The sequence below is a fragment of the Vespula pensylvanica genome, chromosome 4 (assembly GCF_014466175.1).
Source record: "Vespula pensylvanica isolate Volc-1 chromosome 4, ASM1446617v1, whole genome shotgun sequence".
NCBI lineage: Eukaryota > Metazoa > Arthropoda > Insecta > Hymenoptera > Vespidae > Vespula > Vespula pensylvanica.
The window spans coordinates 2,904,075-2,930,844 of NC_057688.1; the positions used below are offsets into that span (position 1 = coordinate 2,904,075).

General features: G+C 33.8%; 2 protein-coding genes across 3 annotated transcripts in view; both read right to left on the minus strand.

Annotated features, from left to right (window-relative positions):
- The window catches only part of LOC122628985 (doublesex- and mab-3-related transcription factor A2), a 48,668-nt gene that overhangs the window by 19,062 nt on the left and 2,836 nt on the right, over window positions 1–26,770 (minus strand). For both annotated transcript variants that reach the window (XM_043811939.1, XM_043811940.1), the window contains exons 2-4: window positions 15,783–15,806; window positions 13,854–14,265; window positions 6,156–6,495 (exon numbers count right to left, since the gene is read on the minus strand). In XM_043811939.1, the coding sequence (XP_043667874.1) occupies window positions 6,156–6,495; window positions 13,854–14,132 (619 nt within the window). In that variant the 5' untranslated portion in view covers window positions 14,133–14,265; window positions 15,783–15,806. The remainder of the gene's footprint in view (window positions 1–6,155; window positions 6,496–13,853; window positions 14,266–15,782; window positions 15,807–26,770) is intronic.
- Window positions 21,896–23,398, minus strand: LOC122628987 (protein THEM6-like). The gene is made up of 3 exons (XM_043811944.1): window positions 23,137–23,398; window positions 22,396–22,610; window positions 21,896–22,308 (listed from the first exon to the last, which is right to left on the minus strand). The coding sequence occupies exons 1-3, from the start codon at window positions 23,279–23,281 to the stop codon at window positions 22,072–22,074; spliced, it is 597 nt and encodes a 198-aa protein (XP_043667879.1). The 5' UTR covers window positions 23,282–23,398; the 3' UTR covers window positions 21,896–22,071.

The window sequence follows — 26,770 nt, forward strand, 5'->3', positions numbered from 1 at the left end:
GAGAGAGAGAGAGAGAGAGAGAGAGCTAGCAGCCAACCAGCTAACCAGCCAGCCAAGCAACGAATCAACCAAACTCCGGCATCCCCCGCGGTCGAAGGCACTGGCCCGAGAAATTCAATTACTGCTGAACTTCTCGACTGAAGTCTTGGCTCGGTTCGTACTTTACTGTAAGCATTCTGTTTCGGAGATCGAGTGAAAGACATCTTACGCGCCGTCTCGTTCTAGTGTAGAAACGTGTATACGTTTCTATAAGTAATACACACACACACACACACACACACACACACACACACACACACACACCTGTATGTGTGTGCCTTCGTTCGCGAGCTTTAAGCGTCTGTGTGCCCTTATATAAATTGAAATGCGATATATATCGCGCGTAGTCTACTCTTCCTTTCCTCTACCCACCCCGTCATCTACCTCACCACTGCCACCATCACCACCAGCATCAACAGTCGGAGAATACGAAAAGGGAAAAGAAAGGAGATACGAGGAAGAAGAAGAAGCAGAAGAGAAGGAGGAGGAGGAGAGTACCACGCGATCTCCTCCTACGCTCTTGAGAAGAGCTCTGAGAAAGTGTTCGTACCTTTTAAAACGCGATATTGCGAAGGCAAGGCTAACGGAAACCACCGAGGGCCGCGAAAGAATCTGCCGTTGTCAGAGTCCTTTCTCTTCACCTTCACCTCCTCCTCCTCCTTTTCTTTCTCCTCTTTTCCCTACTCCTTCTAGGTACTTCTCCTTCTTTCGATGAATTCTTCCTTCTTTTCTTCGTTAAAACGTGCCGTGAGATAAAGTTTCAAAGCCCGATGGAGATATTCGTGTTAGTCCTTTTCATTGGAATCCTCGATCAAGTGATCGTGAGAATCATGGATTGGTTAAACGAACTTTGTCTTCCTGCTGTATCATTTTTTGTTTCATATACTGTTTTTCTATGACGTACAAAGAATTTTATGTCAAACGTTATGTCAAAAGGAAAAAGTAATTTGTATCATCGTTCTTTTTGTAAAATGAATAAATTGTTAATCCCTTTAACATTAAACGATGTCGTACCATACGTTTCCTATGTTAAAGGATACAATGCTGTGCCGAAAACGGTATTCGATACTAATTTACTAACTCGTCGGTTTTGTTTACGATGAGACGAATGATATTTAATAATTCGATCATCGTTTTATTTTAAAAAACTCTTGTCTTTTATGCAGTTGAAAATAGTAAAGTAAAATGAAATCTGTTCTATTTCTCCTTAGAAAATTTGTTGCGAGAACTGATAAACTGGTCGATTATTCTCAAATTCGATTTGGTTTTAGGTTTAAATTCAATAAAATGAATTTCTTCGAAATAACATCATTCTATCAGATTCAATATGTAGAAATTTGCATATTATATATTATATTCCTTTTCATTGTTATCCTCTTCTTATCCCTAGCAGTACACATCGCACAATGCCAAAATGAGAATGGAACGGAGAACGAATAGTGGAAGAAGAAAGAAAAAGAGATTCGATGGTAATCGCACTCCGAGCGATTGTGGAGTGTACAAGAAAGAGGTCCACAGTGACAAAGAAAAATATGACCGAACGTTTTCTTTCTGAGGACTTATTCTCTCTTTTTCTTTCAATTTTCTCGTTCTTATGGAATACAATTTTCTTACAAAGATATTTTTCCTAATTATATGCGTTTATTCCTAATTAACAGAATACTATACGTTTTGATTAAAAAAAAAATCCTTGTTAAATTTTTTTATTGTTCATTTTTTTAATATTTTTTATAAAGTAATTGTTTATTAGTAAAAATGTTTATTACAAGTACAAATATCGGAAAAAAAAATATTTGACTGGTAGTATTATTGGAGTGATAAGAATTAAATGTGCCAAATAAAATTAAACAAATTTACTATTGATTCGATAGTTATTCAACGAATTAATTTCAATAAATTATTTCAATAAATATCAGATATTTATTATTAAACTTTTAATCGATTTCATATACCCTTTTCCTTAACTTTCCTGACCAGCCCTCTCCAACATGAAGACACAAAAAGTCGCATTAACCGGTGGCGTTTAATTCGAATTAAATGTACACCCTGAGAAAGTAATTGAAGCGCGTTGCCCACGAAGGGTAGCGGATTTAGACGGCACGCGTCCTGCTATCTTCGCGGGGGCCGATCGCACGGCTTCGTGGCTCACAGGAAATATAGAAACTGGATGGTGAATGAGTACAGATTGGTTCCCCTCGTCGACGAAAACACCGTTACGATTCAATGGCAAACCTCCAATTAAAGGGACCATCTCTCCATCATTACTTCATTTTCTTTCTTTCTTTCTTTCTTTCTCTTTTTTTTTATGTTTACTGAAAGGAGGCACGAAGATCTCACCATCCAATATTTTTTTTCCCAATTAATCTTTACACCTTATATTTTTAAACATATATTTTACGTTCAAATGTTTTCAATTTTTAATGCTAAATTTCTTTTTTATAATTTTAAGATTAAATACTCAAAATTTCTCTTGACATCAAATTATTTATATTTCAATAAACAAAATGAACATTGATCTCTTTGAAAGTTTATTTATATGTTGATCGGTCAACTATATTTCTTCGTTATAGATAGATAGAGTTTGAATTTTCTCTAAATTTCCATATCAAGGGTGGATCTCTCGAGGAATCGATTCGTTATAGAGTTAAAGGTGAACCTTCATTAGAGGTTCTTCCTTCGAAAGTTCGAAAGTTAAAATTGTGATTTCACAGTTGTGTGTGTGTGTGTGTGTGTGTGTGTGTGTGTGTATACTAATATAACTAATTATTGGCACGTACCCCAACGTGAATTCTCTAGGGGACTCTTCAGATTTACATGCTAATAGACTTTTCACGTGGTAGTATCGATTGATAGCGAAATGAGAAGGGTTGCTGAGCTTTTCGAGTGTTTCTTTGGAATCAAAAAAGAAAAAAGAGAGAGAGAGAGAGAGAAAAGGAAAAAGGAAAAAGAGAAAAAACAAATATGAAAATCATCAATCAATTAAAAATTGAAATATTCTTTGAACTATTCGCTATAAAAAAATATTTAATTGCTTATAACGAAAGGTAAAGAAAGAAAAAAGGAAAACAGTTTTTAGAGTTAAGGGACATTATCGAGCTTTGTACAGAAGAAAGATCGGTAAGCAACAAAAAGAAAAAGAAAAAAGAAAAAAAAAGAGAAAAAAAATAAATTCAATTTGCGCGCGCGATACCAACGAGTGAGCGTGAATTGAAAGGAGGGATAAAGGGGAAACCGAATAAAGGAAGTGAGCTATAGTGAACGACGCTGACGTATTCTTTCGGAACACACTGCTGCGTGCTGTTAATAAAGATGCCCTTGTGTTTACCGCGTAAAATGAAATTCAGGCAAGTGTCTCAGACTATACTTCGGCTTATCCAAAGAGAGAAAACTGTCATTCTTTTCTTCTACACACGTTCTTCACAATGGTTAAGAAAAAATTATTATTTCTAATGAATCCACGGAATATAAACTCAAGTGAAAAATTAATTGTAAAAAATGTTGCAAATTAATATATATATAAAATAAATCATTTTTAAAGATATTATTCCTAAATTATACTAAGTATAAAAAGTATTCATACATTCGTTTTATTATAAGTGATACATTACTTTAAGTCTTACAAGCTTTAGCCATTAATAGGAAAGTAGATATACAAAAGAATATTTACAAAAGAATCAACATAATTCGAAAGAATAAAACATAATCTGCATATTTATTTTAATTATAAAATATTTACTACGAAAATTCCTACACATACAAATACTATACGTATTGACCTGAATAGATGCAATATTATAATTATAATATTTATATTTTCCTATGAAGCATTATTGTTTTTATTCTTATTTTGTTACGTTTATAATTTAGATAGGTAAGAATTATAATAAGAGAAAAAGAGAAAGAGACAGAAAAATGCATAACTTTTTAAAAGTAATATACAATACAATAAAGAAATATATATTTATAAAAAATGTATCATAAATATACAAATACTTTTTACACTTAGTATGTAGATATATAAAAGTCGAGAATGCATGTCACAATCGACTACGTCAGAAATTTAAAGATTAGAAGGAACACTAATTACTTGTCGAAAGATAACACAACATAAGTCCGATCTTTTTCGACGTTCGTAACCTTAGGATATCAAGGTCAAAGAAAAGAGCAGCGTCCTTAGAAGCGTTCTCTTATTCGTTAAGAGAATGAAATAGTAGTAGAAGTAGTAGTAGTAGTAGTAGTAGTAGTAGTAGTAGTAGTAGTAGTAGTAGTAGTAGTAGTAGTAGTAGTAGTAGTAATAGTAGTAGTAGTAGTAGTAGTAATAGTAGTAGTAATAGTAGTAGTAATAGTAATAGTAATAGTAGTAGTAGTAGTAATAGTAGTAGTAATAGTAGTAGTAGTAGTAATCATCGTCAAGACCTCCAGCAATTAAGTTATTAATGTAAAAGAGAACAGCGATAAGAGCAATGAGCGAGCGTAGCTGATTTGGAGCAGAGAGAAGGAAAGCAAGTCCTGGCACGCGACCGTGCAAGCGGACGCATGCGTTTTAAAGCTCGCACGCTTTAGTCTCAAAATATAAGTGCCCCATTAGGAACGTGCGTATATATGCATAAGTAGACCAAGTGGCTAGGGCCATAATGTTAAGTAAATAATGGCCAAACTCGTGGCCTCTTATTATACCACTCAAAGCAAAAGTCGCACTCGTTAGTGACGGCGTTTATTTCTCTCTCTCTCTCTCTTTCTCTCTCTTTCTCTTGCTATATTCCCCAACCTTTCCGTTCCTTTATCGAATTCCTTCCAACCTGGCTCATTCTCACCCTTCCTCGAGTGCGCACACGCAAGCCTACGCACGTAAGTGAGAACTAAGAAAGCGAAAGAAAGAGAGAAAGAGAAAATGTACTTACTTTTGTTAGTCTCACTTTCGTGTCACTTTCATTTGCAAAGATGACATACTCGATAGTATGATATAAAATAGAGAACAGTTAAATAGTTTTAACAAATAATAGGTGACATAAGCAGACTCGTAATATTTACTAAATTCTCAAGGTGATATTTTTGATGATAGTGACCACAATAGGAACAATTTAGAGTATGTGATTTAATTTGTTTTAGAACTTTTGTATAACTTAAACAATCAAATATCATTAAAAATGTTTTTGTTTAAATCGATTCCTATGTTTTGGAAAACATGATCATCACTATATCAACCCCTTTATATAAAAACATGCTTCTTCAATCAATTCGTTTTTATTATTAAAAGTGATCGAGATATATATTCATGCTTTCAGTTTGGAGCGACTCACCACGTATATAGTTTCGAATCTTAATAAATTCTAACTCTAACAATCAACTTAAAAGCTGGAGAACTTGATAGAAAAATCCAATGTTAACAAGAACATTGATGTCGATTCGATACAACGATTAAAATGAAAATAGTTCATTATAAATTATGAATTAAGTATGTTTTTGGTTGTTAATCGTCGTACAAAATATTCCTCGATTTAAGAACTTGGAGTATTTTAGAAATGGTACGAGTTCCACGAATCGTCGTTCATTTTATTTCAAAACGGAAAACGATCTATGTAAGCCCCTCGTTGCGCGAGACCCGTCAGGTACACTTATGTGTAATGACTCATAATCGGTACTCCGTTCAGGCGGAGCTAACCTACGGTAAATTTACATGGCTGCTACGATATAAGAGTTCGTAGACTCTTACGATTATGTAAGTCACGGTAATTGCGTCTAATTCTAACAAATTGGATCAAAATAATATCTTCTATCGCTCTTTTTACTCATAATATAAAATAGAATATCAATTATACGAATATAAGATCCTAAATGTTTATATTAAAAATACGAAAAGAAGACTTAAGAAAATGTTTTGCCCGTATAATGAGAATTCTATACTGTTGAAATTATTAAAAAGATTGTTAGCCAAAAGTTTGTTTACGTTGATAGACGTACAAAATCAATTATTCGATCTCTACAATGCAGAAAATTGTAAGTAACACTTGGAAAAGTCAAAAAACTTGAAAGATCGTCAATAAATAAGGAAATATTTTTCTTACGTACGAAGGAATTATTCAAAAGATGAACGATCAAATGCGAATTACACTCACCACCGACGATCGAGTCAGGTTTCTCTTGTTTCGGCTGTCTGTAATCGTCTTGGATCGATCTTTTTCGCTGTAGTATACCACATTCTGGTTGCGTCAACTGCGTTTGGATATGAGCTGCCGCTGCGGCCGCGGCTGCTGCGGCAGCCGCGGCTGGAATAGCCAGGCCCGTCGGATTCGCAACGTGGACCGGATGCGGAGATGGACTATCGGCTGGTGTCGTTGCTGTGGCCGTTCCAGACAATACCGGTGTACCAGTGCAGCTGCTGGTATTGTACTGCAGTTGCAAACCAAGTTCACGAGCTTCGCTCTCTTCTTGAGCCTGCTGCCTTCTTAGAGCAACCTAGGAGACGTATTTCTTTGATTAGAATCAATTGATTGATCCTTGATACGTCGATAATAAAACTGTGATTATTTATATTTGCTAGAGTTGAAAGTAATCTTAACTTAGAGAGATCTTGATTAGGTCATCACTTAAGTGATTTTGATTTTAGTAAGAAAATTTCGAAAGCGTTGATACGTAGTTTCAAAGTCGTTGGAATATTTCAATTGCGAATTCTACTGAAATGCGATTATATTTTTTCGGTCCATATCAATTTTGATATTTATTTCTAAATAATATGTTAACTTGCGATTCATTTTTCAACGTTATTTAATTTTATAAACAGAACCGAATTGTTTCTTCTGAATTTTTCGAACAGAAGTGTATATAAATACAGTGTAAATATACGTTCTGAAAAATAATATGCATTTTTTTATTATCAATATTAAATAATTTATTTCTATACTAAATCGAACATTTCATTTCGCTCATCGATATATCGACTTGATATCTCTCATAATTTTTCAATATAGTTAATGTTCGATTTTTTTATCGATCTAACGTATCCCAGATACAATTATTTCTTTGAAAATTCCAGATCAAATTTGCAAGGAATCTATAGAAAGTTTATCGATATGGTTACAATCGGGTCTTCGAAAGGAGGACGAGGCAAGCAATTTAGAAGTCAATAAGCGGGGACGTGCCTCGCGTGCGAAGATGAATTGGGGGCTTTTACGGGAGGCCGCAAGTTTCTGTCAAGGGATCACGACTCCTCGTCGGTGGTGCGACCCTTCCGGCAATATTCGGAGCCCTTTCGAAGAATAGATACATGCACCCGCACGGGTGTTAATTGTACCGAATAGAGGTACCTCATCTCCGGAAGGCAGTTTGGTATGCTGGAATGCTGCACGTTTCAAGGACGATCTCTCTTTCTCTCTATCTTTTTTACTAGGGAAACTCCCTTTGAAATGATCTCACATATTATTGAGAGATACTACGGTTAAATATCTTGTAAAGTTTCCCACTTGCTACCTTCTTTCATTACTCTATTCATTTTCTCTCTTTCCTTGATCATGATATAACCATGCCACGGTATAAATTTAATATTAAAATCTTATCAGATTATTTCTTACTATTAAATTATTACGCTATATAGCCAATCGTAATAATTTCAAAGTACATTAAATATAATAGTACAGTAGATGAAAATAATATTTCATTGATCTAGATATTTAAAATGAAACCGTCGAAGTAAATAAGAATCTCCAGTAGAAAATTTCTCGAATAGAAAAAAGTGTTCTCCAAAATGGCGAGACATACAAAACTTTTATACATTCTTTGCACAATAGAAACGCGATATCCATGACACGTCAAGAACAAAACTCCAATGATCTTAAGGTAGATCGATGACTCTTACCATTCTCCTTACCATTCAACTCCGATCTCAACGAAATCAAAAGCTTACCGCACTCCGGGTTGAAGCAATTTTCGCGTCTAGAGACGTTCAAACCTTCTTTTCTCTTTTGTATTAAATACTCGAGAACAATAGGAACCAGGAAACGGGCTGAAGAAACAAGAGGAGAAACGACGGGAAAGAGAGAGAAAGAGAGAGAAAGGGATGGTCAAAGGGCGAGGAGAACATTGTTAGAAGAATCGAAACTGGGGTGACTGGCCCGCTTGCTGGGACTATTGCGTTTCTATGATCGCCTGCGTTTAAACTTTTAAACTCGACGTATATATTACGATCCCCCGTAAAAAAAGAAAAAGAGGAGAAAGGAAAGACATATGTTCCTGATTCATACACACGCATACACGCACACGCGCACACACACACACACCAGACACACTTTTCAATTTACAACCATCATGGCGCCATAGTGTTCCATTAAATACCAGTGATCTGAAAAAGTTCATATTTACATCCAATAAATTAACGATATATTTCTACATACATAGGGCAACGAATGACGCACTAAAGCTGGAAACGGAATAGCAAAACGATTTGGAAACTCCGAACAAATTGAATAGATCACGGCCGCTTTTGAAAAGAATGCACTTGGTTTGGGTTAAACAACGAGAAAAAATGAAAGAGAGTGAGAAACAGAAAGAGAAAGAGAGAGAGCACGCACACGAAAACAAAAACGAAAAAAAAGAACGCCCGTGTGGAAGCAACGATTAAAAGTGGATCATTCATCGCGTTGGCCGCCCACTTTCGCGGCAACGAGTTTTTTTCATCCATTGGCTGAAAATGCCGGCGAATTGGTGCGCGTGCGAAAGAGAGAGAAAATGTGCGCGGACGCGCACCGTCGGCCGGAAAAATGAAAGTCGATAGAAACGTAATTTACTCTCTCTCTCTCTATCTATCTATCTATCTATCTATCTATCTATCTATCTATCTATCTATCTATCTATCTATCTATCTATCTATCTATCTCTCTCTTACATACACACAAACGCGCGCGCGTGCATCGCATATGCACATAAATATACACACCAATTGAATCAGTGTAATTGAAATTTTTAGCGTTTTCCCGATCGAACTCGATTTTCAAGCAGAGCGAGTGCCATTTTTCTTTTTATTTTTCTTTCTGTTTCGCTGTATTTTTTTTTCCTTTCTTTATTTCTTTTTAAGATTTTCTTTTGAAGAAGAATTGATCGTGAGGTTGATTGCGAAAAAAAGTAAAGCTACCAGGAAAAACATAATCGATGAGAAAAAGATAGAGAGAGAGACAGAGAGAAAGAAATGATTTTAGAGATGAGAACGAATATGATAAATAAGAGATCGTCTTAACGCCTAAACGAATATTTTCGAATAATGCATTTGATAGATTTCGAGTTATGCGGCCAAGTGCATGCCGTCGGACGAGGTCATGGACGGCGAATAAATATTTTCTCCTACTGTTCTTCAAAAAACATTTCATTCGTATATTGCTATACAATATCGTAAGATGGAGACAAACGATTTTGAAATTATGTAAGTACCAAGGATCTTAATTAAAAATTGTATGTATTATAAATGAACAATCCAGAAAATAATACCAAATTTTATATCTTATATTTAATATTATTATATAATATCATATTTAATATTAGCATAAAAACATTTTATACGAAAATATTTCGACTCGAAATCTGTTTTTATTAATTTTTGATAATAATACAAGTATTAAATTTATTAAATGTCGTATCTGTGAAATGGGGGATATTGCAAGTATATTAAGTAAATATGTCAATATCAGCCTACATTAATATCAAACATTAAATGGAACTTTATCGAATATCAGACATAAAAACTTATGATCTAAAATTTATCTAAAAATTTATGTTCTTTAAATTTAATCTAAAACTCATGGAATCTATTTCAACAATAACAAGATCTAATTTTATTCTAGTCACTGAAACTTTTTTTATAAGAAAAAAAGAAAAATAAAAGAAAAGTATTGGATGCAGCAATGTGGCATGATCCAGACCGCAATAGAAGAGGAATGTTCACTTTGATACGCGACCGGGAAAAGAGTTAGAAAAAGAGAGAGAGAAAAAGAAAGAGAGAGAAAGAGAGAAGTACGAGATGGTGAAATGGTAGGAGAAAGAAAGAGAGAATCACGTCTTAGCGTGGCACCCTCTACTGGCTCCGGGGAAACGAAGATTCACGCCTACCATGAAACGTTTCACCCCCTCAACGACCTCCTGTCGACGCGCCTACCACTTTGCGCATCGCCGACGTAGTCGATAGCGCAATTATTCTTCGAGTATCGAGCATCGGGTGACGCCGATCGATGGCATCGGTAACGGTGCATGAAACGAGCGCTCTGAACGTCGACGCGATCCCTGATATTACTTCAGAGATAAAAATCCCACGCAATACTACCCCATCTCTCTCTCTCTCTCTCTCTCTCTCTCTCTCTCTCTCTCTTCGAGTTACGTCTATATAAATCCATTTATATCATTTCGTATGGTACATTAAAATGTAATTAATACTGATATAATTAATATCATTTAGTCTCTCAAATTATTTAGTTACTTATGACTTTTTCAAGACATCGTTCCATTTTTTGCTCGGATAAAGAATAAAAAAAGAAAGACAGCTGTAGGGTCGTATTTCCATTATGTATGTTTGACGTTGTATAGTTAGTCTATTTTATTTCTTGTCGAATACGAAAAATGATCGAAAAGTGAAACTGTCTCTCGAATACCTTTTATCTGACGATACTCTTCCTTTCTTCTTTGACACTGGTGTGAATTTCGAAAGATCTCGTCGTACAGAAGTCCGGCGAAAACGGTGAGAAGATGTTTATCGTATTCTCTCTACTACTATTTGGACTACAGTGTAATAACGTTTGAAACGTGATAGAGGGTGGATTCTTGGATCGGATCCCAAAGTAGAGTTTTCTACAGAGGAAGGGATGGAAAGAACATTTGTTCGGATAAACTGCAATACTAGTCTGGCAATTATTACATAAGATATGTATTAAAGTATAAAATATGTGCTTGCAAAAAGTCCTTACAAAAAGTAAACAAATAATTTTAAGAGATTTGTGATCACGCGACGAATTTGAAATTTATTTGGGAAATCAATTTTTTAATTTTGAATTATCCGTTCAAATGTATAATTTGTAAAATAGAAACTCCTACTATATATACTCGGAACCATTTAAGTAACTTAAAGCAAAACGTAATGTATACGTACCGTTTAACCCCCATAGACAAAGTGCACACATGCGTTAAACAAGAGGGAGAGAAAGAGAACGAAGGGTTACACGAAGCATAGTGGGGAGAAAGAGAGAGAGAAAGAAGAGACAGGGGTCATATATCTATTACAAACCGAAACTAGGTCCTTACAAGCTCGATATATCGTACATCAAAATATGAGAACGGTACGTCGAGATGAATATAAAAAAAGAAAAGAAAGAAAGAAATATGAATATAATATACGACGATTGTCAAAAACGACTATGTAAATGAATCGTATGAGTGACATAATATATTCTATGACATGCAAGAAAGATTTGCTTTTATGATTATGAACTCACACAACAAATACGTATGGTGAACATCGAGCTAAGATTTTTCGAAGCTATAAAACTATTCTTGTTTCTACCGTCGGTTTAGCTGAACCCGTTTTTCGGATTCAACCTTTGCAAAGAGTTTTTCCATTTTCCAAAAGTTTCACAATATTAATACAAATTAACGAATTTACACATGATTTTACATAAATAACATATTGATCAAAGATTCAACCTCGTGTCAAAATGTTAGATATACCACATTAGATATATAATAAAAAAATAGGACCTTTTTGAGATTTAGTCACATTAAATCATTCAGGCAAGTGACATAAAAATGATCGGTGATTTGGTACCAGCTGTTCTCTACTTATATAAAAAAAAAAAAGAATCTTATAATTTCTTTTCATTTTTTTTTTCTTCTTTTCATGTTGCATCCGACATCGGAACTAACGGGCAAATTACCCCCTATTCTAAAGCTATAGGACTTAGTTGTCCTAGGTGAGGGTGAAACAGATACAATGAAGTGTAGCAAAGAAAGGATATTAAGGTTTCGAATGAAACGGATCACGGCTGCTGAGAATAAGCCTATCATCTAATGTAAGTATACGGTGTCACAAGTAGGTCAATAAACGTTGTACGAGGGATTGCTTCCGACTCTACTCTCTCTCTCTTTTTCTTTCAAGTACGTGTAGTATTACGATCCTGTAACGTTACACGAGGCGGTATGCCAAACTTTGCTGGAAATTTTACCTGCCGTTTAGCCCATCATCATCTTTGTAACGTTTGAATAATACTAAGAAGTTATACAATGTTGAATAATTCATAGATATCATAATAAACCGATCAGATACAAAATATTTTATCATTTTTTATCATAATATCAATGAATTGCAAGATTCATATAATTTTGAATACATTTTGACAATTGTATGAATTATAAAAAAAATGTAATACTATACAAACGTATAATAACGTATACAAAAAAGTACTCATGCTGATATTTTGCAGTCTACTAAAATTATGATTAAAGAGAAAAAAAAAGGGAAAAAAAGAATGATAGAGTTTAATAAAAGATTAATGAGTAACATGGTACTTATCATACGCTTGAAAATGACAGAACAATTGGTACAAAGCGTCTTCCAAGAGTTTGCAACGGGCCACGTGAAAATTCGTGAGATCACCCTTTCATAGGTACACCCACTAGCGAGTAGGAAAGTCAAAAAGGGTATCCGACGTAAAGCTTACATTGTGGTATGCCGATATTTCATACTCGGTTGACTACGTAAGGGCCAAGGGAGCGCCGGTAGAGTCTTTATGCATGGTAGAGAAGTGGAAAATACACGCTCGACGGTGCAGTAACACCGAATGCTGTTTTATTAATTACTTTGCAAAAGTAGAGAGAAAAAGAGAGAGAGAGACGTAAACAAAAGATCAGGCAAAAATAAAAAGCAAATCTCTACGATACACGCCTCGTTACGTTAACAAATTTTCTCCTTTTTTTCGTGTTATTTTCTTGTTTCCTCGATTCTTTTTATTACCCTTTTTCTACGAAAGAAAATGATTAACGCAAAACGATGGCGATTCCATTTTTGTGGTACCAAAACATCGTCTTTGAAAACTAGAAATAATTTTTATTTATCCTAACGCGTTATCAATGAATATATTTCTAAAATAGATCAAGTATCTTATCTGACATGATTTCCAAAAATTTGAGATGTTAAAGTGCTCTCCATTTTCTTGATGCCAATAATGATAACAAAATGATAGAAAAACTCGTCAACGAGATACCGGATATCTCTTGAAAGAATAATCAATTCTTATAGGTTTCATTATCTCCGAAGAAAGTTTATATGACCGGTTACATTTGGTTAAGCTACTTCGTATACGATGGTAAAAAGAAAAAACAACTTGGCTACCCTCCAAGTGCTACCCTCGAGCATTCTCATATATTACTTTTATGAAACGAAAGGAACAGTTTGCTACAGTAATATCTTCGAAGCGTTTTCATGGTTTTTTTTTTCGTATATTTAAATGGACAAAAACCTACGATCAACTCTCATATCTTGAGCATAATACGCAAACACAGAGAAGAAAACAGACACTATATTAATATTATCGAAAAATTGAAAAATAAACGAAGCAAAAGACAAGATTCTTAATTTTAAGATAATTTAGTACTCTACAAAAAAAGAACACATCAATTTTTATCATCGAACTATCAACTTTCTTTGAGAAACACGGCCCATTCACACATAAACACACGTATACAATAAAATTCTACCAAACTTCATCGAATTTTTCAATGAACATTGTAAAAATTGAACGAACTTAATATACAAAGCAAATGAATAAATAACATGGACGTTTTCTCACCTGAGCTGCCATAACGCGTTGCCTTTCAGCGATAAGGGTACATTTCGCACACACGCAGTCCCTCCATCGGCAGTAACGCTTGTGTCCCTTAAGGGCGGAAACGACTCCATGATTACGACATCTAGCACACTTCGGTGTCCTCTGATATCTCTCAGCACTGGCTCGTAGAAAAAAGGCTGCTGGTAATACGTGATGTTGCTGCTGATGATGTTGTTGTTGCTGATGCTGCATCAGTTGACCGACATCGACGCCGAGTCCGACACCTCGCGGCAACGACATCCTCCTGAACTCTTCTCCTTTTTATTCTTCTTATATATTCTTATGCAGAATATTCTCCTTACTTTGTGGCTTCGGTAAGCATTGATGAACGAATTTTTAGCCAATCCTTCTCTCCCTCTCTTTCTCTCTCTCTCTTTCTTTTATTCTCACTGTATTTTCCTGTTATCCATGAGCGATCGAAGGTCACCCGACGGCAACACGACACTTCGTTTGACAACAATCGAGCAGACAACACGAATAGACAGAGAGAAACGATTATAGATGTGTGTGTGTGTGTGTGCGTGTATATATATATATATATATATATATATCACGTACTTGAGTCCAGCTCGTAGAAGAAATTAAAGCGACTACTAGAAGATAACTATGAGCTAGGAGGGTCGCGCACACTTTTCGAAAATATCTCGGAAGTTATCGGAGAGAGAGAAAGGAAAGGACCCGCGCGTTCGAGTGTCGGGGAGCAAAATGCAGGATCGGCGGGTCACCTCGTTCCGTCTCTCTCTCTCTCTCTCTTTCCTATCTCTGTCTCCCGGAACCTACTCCCTCTCTCTCTCTCTCGCCCTCTCTTTCTCCCTTACACTCAGAGTCTCAACTCTAGAAGGTCTCTCTCACGCTCCACCACTGTCAACAATTGCAGCATCTCTCGGCTGAGTCGATTCAGGTATCGTGCGCCGGTAGAGGGAGGGGGTGAAAAGAGAGACGGAGACAGAGAGAGAGGGAAAGAGAGAAAGAGAGAGAGGGAAAGAGAGAGAAAGGTAGGAGTAGAGGGTGGAAGAGGAGGAGGAAGAGGGTGTTGAGACTGGTATTTCTATTCGGAGGGTAAGCTAGTGATAGCCCGATGGTGTGGTAGTGTCGACGGTGACCGCGTAGAAAGTGGAATCTTTCGAGTAGGAGAGGGGAATAAAGAGGAAAAGAGAGAGATAGATAGAGAGAGAAAAACAGTACCAAGAATGATGAGAAGGGAAGGGGGTTGGTGAGAGTCACCCCGGTAAAATTTATCGGTGTGGGATAGGGCCGAGAAACCGCCAGCCTCTCCGACAACCCCTCTACGCAGGAGAGAGGCGCGCGAAATAAAACACTGTGCCACAGTGTTCCACCCCGAGCTCTCAGCCAAACACGGGAACGCTCGCTGGGAATGCCACGCCCGTGGCAAACTCCGATTGGTGCTCCGAGTGGTTCCCCGGAGATGTTAAGAGTTTATATCTGCCAGAGTGAAAAGGGGACATACCTAGCCGCGTACCCACCTCCGACCCCACTCACTTTCTCCCTCTCTATCTAACTCACTTATAGACGAGTACGTGTGTAAGCATTTCTGTGTACATCATCGGTGTGGGTATTATATTTGCGAGAGAAAGACAGAGAAAGAGAATGCGTGTACCACTACCACCATCATCACCACTGGCAACGTCTGTCTCTCTCTCTCTCTCTCTCTCTCTCTCTCTCTCTCTCTCTCTCTCTCTCTCTCCATCTCTCTTCACCACCCCCGGAACGACGCAACGAACCAACACATTATACTCTTTTATTTAAAACCCGTTTTAATGTAAAACACACAATGCGGACCGATGCTCAGACGTTTCTGTATGCTCCGCCTTTTGTTTCGGCCAACTGTTTTTAACTATACACGCCTCCGTCATTCCTTCCAACCTCCACCTCTCTCTCTCTCTCTCTCTCTCTCTCTCTCTCTCTCTCTCTCTCTCTCTCTCTCTTCGTTTCTTTCTTCCTTTCTTTATTTATTTCTTTCTTTCTTTCTTTCTTTCTCGACGTTACTAGTTCCTCTCTCCCTCGCCTTGCCTCTCTTACCAACGTTGCACCCCGTCGGCAGCAGCACTACCATCGTAATCGTAGTCGTCGACGCCGACGTTCGTCGTCCTGTATTGGACGAACGTATTTTTTTCCTTTCTTCTCCCAGCGCGTACTATAAATGTTCTCCTATAAACTACAACCACCACCACCTCCACTTCCACCACCACAACCACCACCATCACCACCACCTCCTCCACCATTACCACCACCACTAGCATAAGCGCCGTCATCGTGACCAACGACGACGACGTGCCTTTGAATTATACTTCAGAAGAGGAGATTTTCAATGGTCGCTAACCCCCTATTGTCGTTACCAATGACGAACGATTTTATAGTGATCTAATGTACAGATGTTATTTACCCGCAATAAGAATGAAATAAAAGCATTGTATGCATTATGATCCCGTATCTTTGCTTACCTATATCCTTTTTACCTGAACCACCACTGCTCACCCTCTCGATTACTCGCACACATATGTATATGCATGTATGCTCTATCTAAACATGGCCAACCACCAACAACTACCGTTCACTGAGCAAGGATGCACATAAGAGGTTCGTAGCTTTACGAGAATCAGATTATTTTTGAATTTAATAGGCGTGAGGGAGATCCAAACCGGAAAACCAATATGCGTTATGTATATATGAATGTACATTTGTATGTATATATAATATATAAGTATAAAGAGTACTATACTCATGATCCTTTTCCATCGTATACTAACTTCGAGAAAACAGAAAGGGTAGTATGTTTGCCTTGATGTTACGGAATGATAATTTATTATGAGCTCTGAGAGACGAGATAAGGATCAAAGGGTTGACCGCGAAAAAAGAAGCGTTATGGAAGCTTCATCATTGAGAATTATAATACTAGCAGCGTGGAAAAAAGAAGGAAAACGCTTCGATGACTTTTAAAAGAAAATATTTCCCGTTTGAAAGAGGTTAGAAAGCTTTTCTTGCGTATTTCTCTTCGTAAAAAAAAAACGACGCATTTAAAAATGTTTGCTTATCTATCAATACTCAAATAAGCTTTTGAATTTTTTATTTATTTCATGGCTTTGACAGCATTGTTTAATCCTCTGTAACGCCGTGTAACTTTGAAATATATATATATATACACACACACATTATACTATATATTAAAATATGTAAGTATATTATAAGTTTTATACTATTTTATGATCAAAAAATTAATTTTTACTTTATATCTCAAAATTTTTAATATTTCTTAAATATAAATTATACTTAATACATTAACATATTACATAATTATATCAGCATAAGTAATATTATAATTTCGCATTATATAATTTTTGTGTAGACAGAAAAAAAAGTTTATAGTACTTAATGAATTTATGATTGGTACTGTGTAATTCGTAAAACTATTGAATCAATGAAATTGGTGAGAAGTAAACAAAGAGAAGGAGAAAGAGAAAGAGAAAGAGAAAGAGAAAGAGAAAGGGAAGAAAGAACGAGAAAACCTATCACTTCAGAGAATTCGTTCGATAACGAACAAAGAATAAACTAAATCTGTATTATGGAAATATATATTTTGTACTTATAGATAACTCTTGTTTTTTCTGGTGTTAACAAACTCAAATGCTATCTGATAACAGTAGCAACGAAAAAGACATATAATATTCACCACTGTAATTATTTTATCTTTGTCAATATTATTTTGTAATGTAGTATAGGTATATGTTCAAAAATTTGAAAAAGAGTAAAGAGAAAGAAAAGAAAGATGAATAACGAAAGAGTTAATCCAACTCAAAATTTTTGATATGCACACTGCAACAATGTTTTTTTTTTTAATTTGAATATCTCAACAAAATATTTTCTACTATGCAAATTTCTCAATATCAGGTTACAATGTCAATGAATAAACTCTCTAAAAACAAGATTTATCGTGACCGGAATACGTTTCAAACGAGATGTATTGTTATGCCTTAAAATACGAAATCGAACTTTTTTGTGTTGTCTACAAGCTTGTTTCTCGTATTCGTGGATTTAACGTCCCATTTCGATTCGAGGTAAAAGAGAGAATCACATGAATGTAAACGGCAACACAACCAACGGCACTACTTTCCCTTCTCCAACAGCGAAAAAAATGGGAGCAACGAGAAATGAATGGCAAATGCACATAAAAGCAAAATCTATCGTCATTACCTATCTCTATATTTTACTTACAATATCAACAACTCTTTCTTAGAAACACTCGAAACAAAAGTGGATACTAACGTAATAGATTGATTTAATTTATAACATCTCGATCGAAGATTCTTAATAACGATGGGCGCGATTTGAAAATTAAATTTTGTCGCTATACGAAAATATCGATTAGGAAAGAGATATTACATTCTCCCTGAAGGAAATCTCACCTAAACGGTAGTTGCTCGAACAGTTGCTCGAAACAGAGAAATCATCTAATCACCTAACGGCACTTTGACAACGATTGAAATAAGGGTGCATTCCAGTTTATATTTTTATGTTCATGATGCAACACGCATACTAATGTTTAGTAAAAAATCTACAGATCAAAGTCTTCTGTTGATCACATATAAATCCGTTTTTAGCTAATCTATTAAAATCGCTTCTCTAAAAAAAATAATCTCCAACTCATTTCGTTTAACATATATAGATACTACTAAGAAATTATCGAACGGTCTCTCACCTTTGGAATTTTCTCTGCTAAGCTCTTCCGTGCCTTCTTTCGCGAATAAAATGCTTTTTACAGCGAGCACATAGGTGCCATCTATAGACACGATTATGAAGCTTTCTTGCAAGTGGCGTTGAACCCTTTCAAAATGCATAATGCAAGTACGAACTTCATATTGTAAGAAAAAAGCATTAAGATTTCCCGCGCTTTTGAAATCACGGTAATATGAGAAATTAAAAAAAGAAAAAAAGAACAAAACATTGGACTGATACTTATTCTAAATAATTAATGAATAATATCAATAAAATATGATGTTTCATGGATAAAAAATAAGATTGAAAAAATAAGTACAGCAAAGAAGAAAAGAATAATAAAACGAACTATAATATTACATCGAATGAAAAAGAATCAACGTTTTTTCTGTTTCATAAAATTGTCTTAATCTTAAATAGCTCATAATACAATTTGATTTTCTCGTGAATCTGTTTCGTAAGCTATGCGTATATATATATATATATATATATATATATATATATATATACACCTACATAAATACACACATACGTATTCTACGTATCATTCGCTGCTCTTCCGCTGGCGATGCAGCTGCAGTGTCATCGGGATTCACCGTTGCAGTGAAATATCGTATGACTTTTTGACGTGCTTTTAACAGATTGAATTGAAAATGGCTCTCTGGCTCCGACATATTTGCGGGCATATCCATATCCCGGGAACGACTATACGAATAGGCAGGCGACGAGGGAGATGACATGCGTATATATATGTATGTATGTATATACGTGTGTGTATATATATATATATGTATATGTGAATGTGATATGTGCGTGCATGCGTGAGCTTACGTGTGCGTATATACGTGGATATATGTACCATATATATATGTACGCAGACATACTGATACATACATATAGTTCGTGTGTATATATACGTATGTATATCACTACAGAGAAGAGCACATACAGAATCCTCTTTCTTTTTTATTTTTACACATTCGCTGATGCCGCACATTGCAAGCTATGCTCCGGTAGAAACGACGAGGAGTGGAACTGGACAGGTCCATCGAATTGGCATCCGTAGAAGGGTGGAAAAATAATGTCCCGGCTTATTTTTTAAAGTTCCGAGGTCAAAGCTTAGAGAACGTAGAGGAGCAAGTTTGCGAAGCTCTCTTTTTCCCTTTCCTTCTCTTTCTATCCTTCTGTCTTTCCTTGTTGGCAAAAAAGTGATAGATGTAGATATATACCTAGATAGATGTGAATATATAGATATGTCGATATTACGGTGCCCAGAAAGCGTAGACCAAAACCTCTGTCCGAGTGAAGCATTAAAAGCTGAAAGCTTGGCTGGACCTGGGTTATATATCTCCGGCAACCCTTCAAACACAGAGACTAACTAAAGCCACGCGTATTCTATCCGCGCTCAATCTTCCCTCTTTCACCCCCCCCCTCTTTCTCTTCTTCTCTCTCTCATTCTTTCTATTTCTCTTTTCCACGATCTCTTTTCCACGATCTCTTTTATACAAATTCATCAAAAGTCGCGTGCATTGAGTATCCATCATCCAATCATGTTTCAGTATCGCTTTTGTGAAAGGGTACGTGGCAAGATTTTTATACACTACATCAGAATAATTCTGAGAATTCACCGTTTTTTATGTACACGCCAGAAACAGATACCCTTCGGGCTACGCCTTCCCTCGATTTTTTGATATTTTCCTTTCGAATGTTCCGCCTTTTAATTTATGAGGAAGCTTGGCGGGTGTTTTAAAAGTCTTTTATGACGGATTGCAAGATGAATTTTTGATGAATTTTGTCATTTCAATGAAATAATTCGTTAGAGAATAATTCTGAGCAGTTTTTTTTACAATTATAGTTATTTAAATCCTACCGACTATTTGATCGACTGTATTTTATTAACTATGTGCATTAAATCAAATATAATATAAAATATTAATATATTTTCTCATATAAAATTGTTTATCTGCATATATATATAAATATAATAGGATTTTAAACATCACTTCTTTTATCGACCATCGAACTCCTAGTGCTATCTGTTGACTAAATATTAGAACTAAATTTAGATATATATTTATTGATGATAAACATCATCTATTAAAAAAAAATGTATTGAATATTTACGGATGATAACAGATCTTTTTATGGATTTTATCGACAGGCAATTTAATAGTTACCATTTCTAACAACAGATGGCACTGTATATATTTTCCTCTTTTCGAATGAAGATTCCTACAATCTCCGCATGAATTAATTCCTTGTATCACTAAATAAAATAGTATTCGAAAAATAATAGCCGAGGTACCTTGAACAAATGTCTGAAGATTTATGCAACTATAACAAGCCATACCGTTTTTTGGTTGAAATTATAACAAAATGTTAGAGAGAAAAGATGAATGATTCAATGCAAATGAATTCACAGTCATATTTTCTTCGCAAGTATTCTACCTACAATCTAATTTGTCATGTCTTATTTACAATTTAATTTAGCAAATATCTTACTTACAATTTAATTTATCATATTGATACTATCAAAACATATTCATACACTTAAAAAATCGAACTATTTTAACTTTTTTCTACTAGGAATAAATTATTATTGTTCACTATTTGAAAAAGTAAAATATACATTCAAAAGTTAAAACTTGTAATGTATATTAATAGAAAAAAAAAAACGATAAACTTTACGATAAAAAAATTTTGAAATGCTTTGGCTTGAGCAGTTTTTTAAATATTAATGTTTACGTAATCAGAAAAACAATAAAATATGAAAAGTTAACCATGAATACGTATATTGCTATCGATACGTGGAAACAAATGAGTGAAACCATTCCGTGTAGACCACGAACCGCAAAATATTGCAAAATATTGTCTTTGTAAAATAATTATATTCATTCCTCCACTGAAGGAAAAAATTAATAGCCGTGAATATTTGTAGAATATTAACTTGTAAACTAAAGTCGCAATTATCAAGTAGATATTGCTATCGAGTCAAAACTATTATTAATATTATTACGTTTGTCGCAATTGATTGAAAATGATAGACTTTATCAGTGGGAAGATATTGTCTCAGTAAGAAAATAAATTTGTTATAAAAAAGAGGAATCAAGTTTCATTCAAAAAAGGGTTTTAATAGACCTGAAATATTCACGAAGTAATCAAAACAGACGCCCTTGATTATTTACATTAAATGCAGAAATATGAAGAATTTAATGACAAACGAATTGCGACAGTTAATGAGGCTATGAAATTCAATAAGACATTACCTTGAATTTCTGGTATACGTCCTTGTTTATTGGTGCATCATACTGTCACCATTAATTAATTTAAGACACTCGATAGATACAAAGAATTTTTAAACGAAAATAGATTAATATGATAACAAAAATAGAACTCGTATACAATTTCACAAACTTTTTGAGAAATCTAAGAGAAAAAAAAAAGATCTCTAATCTTTCTTTTTGAGTTTCTGAGAAGAGTGTTGCATCGATTCCAACCATAATCTCAAATCATCGTTTATCTCAGGCAAACAAATTTCAGGTTCAAATTCCTTGAGGAATTCGTTTAAGGACATCTTCATGCCAATCGTCGTTTGCTTGCTAAGAATAATGGTATGAACGAAGTTATCTCGAACATTTATGAATTTATGCTCGAAATAGAAACTTTTTTCGTCCCAATAAATCAACTGCAACGGGACAATATCATTTTACCAAGAAAGCTAGAGACAAATTTTACCTTTATCCTTCGATTCTTTTTAGATTATAAATTTTACCTTAGTCGTAATTTTGTACATCATGAAGAAAGGAATCGATCGTCGATATCTTGTGCACGAGGCACCGAGGACTGCCTTGACACCCATTTTCTTCAACGAAGAATACATTTTGGTCCGTATGAAATAATGGAAACGAGAAAAATCTATTTCACGTAGATATCTTGCATTATTCATATGTGACATAACAACGTCCAAGTCTTGAGTAGTACATACACCTACACAACGAAAAACAAAATGAATAATCTTATTTTTTATAATAGATAATCATATCGATCTTAAATAACTAGATGAGATAAGAATGATTAAAGCTACTCAAAAACGGTATATAAAAATGTCTATGAAAAATATACTAAATAATCTAATAATCATTTGTTCGAGCGTATTTAACGAATACTTAATTATTACTATACCGAATTGATTTTTCATATTTTTGTTACGACTTGATTATGCTTAAATAAGTAACAATATAAGCAAATTTTTTCTTCAGAAGTTATAAAAGAAAATGAAATTATACAAGAATATAAAATTATACAAAAAAATGAAATTACTTTTAAAAGTAATGTAAAACTTGAAATAACTATCATGAAAAATTAACTAATAATGTTGTTAATAATAGATAATATTCTGAAAGTAGAATTTGATGATTCTTAAATTATAGTATCGGCGTTAGAAATAATTGAAATCGAATATAATACCGGAAATCGTTTAAAGGAAATGAAATTAGAATTGTTACAAGCTTACCATAGATCGTAGTTTCGTCTAAAAGTTTTGTCTTTTCTTCAATAAATTTGGTCCAAATGAGCGTGAATATAAATCTCACAAAATAATTAATATCAAAGAAGAAATAAAGAATGCCAATAATCATCATGAGATAATAATATATCATTCTGTCTTATCAGAATATCCAAGTAAAAAAAACTGTTATTCTGTTCTTTATAGACAGAAGAACGAACAAGAACGAGACTTGCTAGTCCAATGACGAAAAACTACTGATTAAGGCTCACCTTTCGTTCAAAGCATGTGTGATTTTAGCGACAGGTATGGACAAAATATGAACTACGAATACGAGCGGGGAACGTTGTGATAAACTATTCTCGAATAAATACCATTTCCTAACACGATTTTTTTTTCAAGGAAAATAAAGCTTTTTCAAAAATTCAAAAAAGCGAGGACCTAGATTAAACCTTTGTCTTCAAAATGAGACCTGTTCGTCAAAATTGCTGAAGAATTACGCCTGTTCTCATGACGTAAACCATTATAAAACAATGGGTGATGAACAGCAAAAATTTTACCGTATGAACACGAATAACGAAATTCATTGACGATTCATTAACGACACTTTCATTGTATTTATACGTCTGCGTAAGTATGGTAATAGCTTTCATTATGTATATACGTCCGTGTACGTGCTTACAATAAGCAAAATTTTACTAATTAATGAACGATAATTTCGTCTTTTTCCAATGACGAAGATCACGATACAGAACTAAAAGCATTAAGAAAACTAAACATTGATATTTACGTATTATATAAATAATACATAATATAATAGTTATTTCAGAAGTCCGAAATCTTTAATATTCTCGATTATTTATTCACTTTGCTTCATATAATTTAATAAACGTTTACTTTAATTACAAAATTCAATATGAATTCAAAATAAAAGCATTTAAAAACAACATATTCAAGGCCAAAGTAGCTACGATTCATTAGCATTCAATGAATGTAATAAGAAAATACAGTACTTTTACATAAATTATAATAAACTACTTTCATTATTATTCAAATTCATTTCTTGAATATTTTCATTAATGCATTTATTCATTTATCTTGGATCATCCTGAATGAGAAATGTATATTTTTACTATAATATTTTGATCTATTTCCTAAATGTAGATATCTATGTTGTTAGCGAATATAACTTATTATTATATTATATTATATTATTATTATTGCGAATATAACTTTAATATAACTTATTTCAAAATGCATCCTTTTAAATGTATGTATTTATCAACTCCACATATGAGATCACCATATATGAACGATTTTACAACTCGCTATAAAGATATTTATTGCATAGAGAGGTTATTTAATCAATCCTACTAAATACTTAATTCATATAAAAAAGATGAAGAAAAACTATTTACTTTCTCTAACAATTATATAAAAAAATAAATGATCATTTTCAATCAAAAATTTAAATCCTTGAGTGTCCAGGATTGCATTTCTGAGTGCAAGTTCTTGCAGGCCACGGACGTTCATACAATAAGAATAATAAGAATAACTCTCATATCTAACTGAAAATCTAAGACAGCATTCCATTTAATTTTAAGAAAAGAAATTGCAAATTCAAAGAATCCATCAATTACACAGACGTGTTTAATTGAATGCTCCAGCAGACAATATTTACTCTAATCGATGAACCTATTACAAACTAAGTTTAACACCTTACACATAAAATATATAAATAGTTTCGATAACGTCAAGATCATAAGAATTCTAATATGTCTATTTTGCATATGTAATAGGTATATTCTATTTCAAAATAAGAAATATACTTACATGTAATTGTATCCAGACGAAGCTTTACAATCGTCGGTAAAGATGAAGAGGATGAATTTTTAAATTCACACTTTCGACCATTACAATATTTATCGCAACGCAATCCTCTTCTCCCGAATCGGCCGAAAGTGTGTTAATGATTCTAACAACTCGGCGAACATATAATTTTAACAAGAATATAACATAAATTCTTGTTTTTTGATTTACTAACGCGACCGAGGAAATTCTAAACGGCGAACAACACTGACTCTAATTCGCGATTTCATTTTACTTTATTTTGAAAGCAACCTATTCGGTTGCAAAACAATCAAACTAACTCGCACAAGCACTGACTCTAAGATTGCATTGCGCGCGATCTACAACTGAAGACCTGTTGAATAAAAATGATTAAAGCAAGCTGTGGCGTTTACTTCTACAATTTATATTGTATTAAATATTGCACATTAAATATTAAATATTAAATATTAAATATCATATATCATATTATTCAAATTACATGATCTAAAATTATAAACTTATATTACATCTTTTGTATGCTATACTAATAATAAAAAGAATAATATTCAAAAGACGTAACTGCAAAACTTTTAAGCTATATTAAAATAAATAAATATGTAAAAGCAAACGACCAAAATCGCGTTGTACCTATCGTTTAAAAATAAATATAATCGCGATAGGGATATGTTCACAGAAGTATACTAATTGCGTGGATACCTATAAATCAGAATAGATATAGCATTAAAGTAAAACTAGACAAGGAGCAGAAAAATTGAAATTATAACATTTATAATATTAATTAAACGATTAAACGTATCTTGAAATTTTATTCTACTTTAACTTTTATTATACCATAGTGAAATTTTTATTATTCTCGGTGCTTCTTAATATTCTTTAAATTCGATGTAAAATATGTTTCAAAAAATTTTTAATAAATTACAATTTAATCAAAATTATTTTCTAATGCACCGAACGTCAGCCTTTGGCCCGGTAGTGCGTACGTTGTATAATATGAAATATACGAACGTTCGCAATACCGATTTCCGGATCCCACCACAAGGAGGTAGCTGCGTATGGGGATCCATATATAAATTTCTTAAAAGACATAAAATATCATGTAATAAAAGTCCTGGATATAATAGAGCATAAAAACTTATAATAAGATTAGTATAGAAGACACGAAGTCGTATAATAAACAATAAATAGTTTGTTAGAATTAATATCCAATTGTTTATATTAATTAAAATTAAATAAAATTTCATAACGATAAACTCATTTGTGTATACTTATATATAAAGACCAGCAGGAAGTATATGATAACTGCTACCAAATGTGTTCACGTCCACATTAATTGATGAATATTACATTGACCAATATGACGAATAATATCCTGAAAATATTCAAATTATTATTAATAAAGAATATAATTCTGTATCTATATGTACAAATGTGTGTATGCATAAGTCTATATACAGATCACATGTTATATATATGTATATATGTGAATTGCGGCTTCAATTTTCATAAAGATTACTTCTATACATTGTACGAAAAGAACAAAGTAATAGAAACTATAGGATAATTGTTATTAATTATTTTCAAGATTAGTTAAATACGACGAATAAGAACTAGACAAAATTTAAAAAGATTATTAATACAGAAAAAGATTAAGTAAATTTATACATATGAATCTGCTCACACATGTGTAAATTTGAGTCAGGTACTCACCATATAATGAAGTACATTGAACTTTAACATGATATAAAATAAGATTAATAAATTATAAATGATTAAATCAAACTTATCAAATATT

What these genes read in the sequence shown, in the direction of transcription:
- LOC122628987 (XM_043811944.1), bottom strand. Translation starts at nt 23,281, where the DNA reads ATGATATATTATTATCTCATGATGATTATTGGCATTCTTTATTTCTTC. An exon ending in AGACGAAACTACGATCTATG is followed by an intron (nt 22,611 to 23,136) that starts GTAAGCTTGTAA and finishes TTCGTTGTGTAG; the next exon opens with GTGTATGTACTACTCAAGAC. An exon ending in TGTACAAAATTACGACTAAG is followed by an intron (nt 22,309 to 22,395) that starts GTAAAATTTATA and finishes GTCCCGTTGCAG; the next exon opens with TTGATTTATTGGGACGAAAA.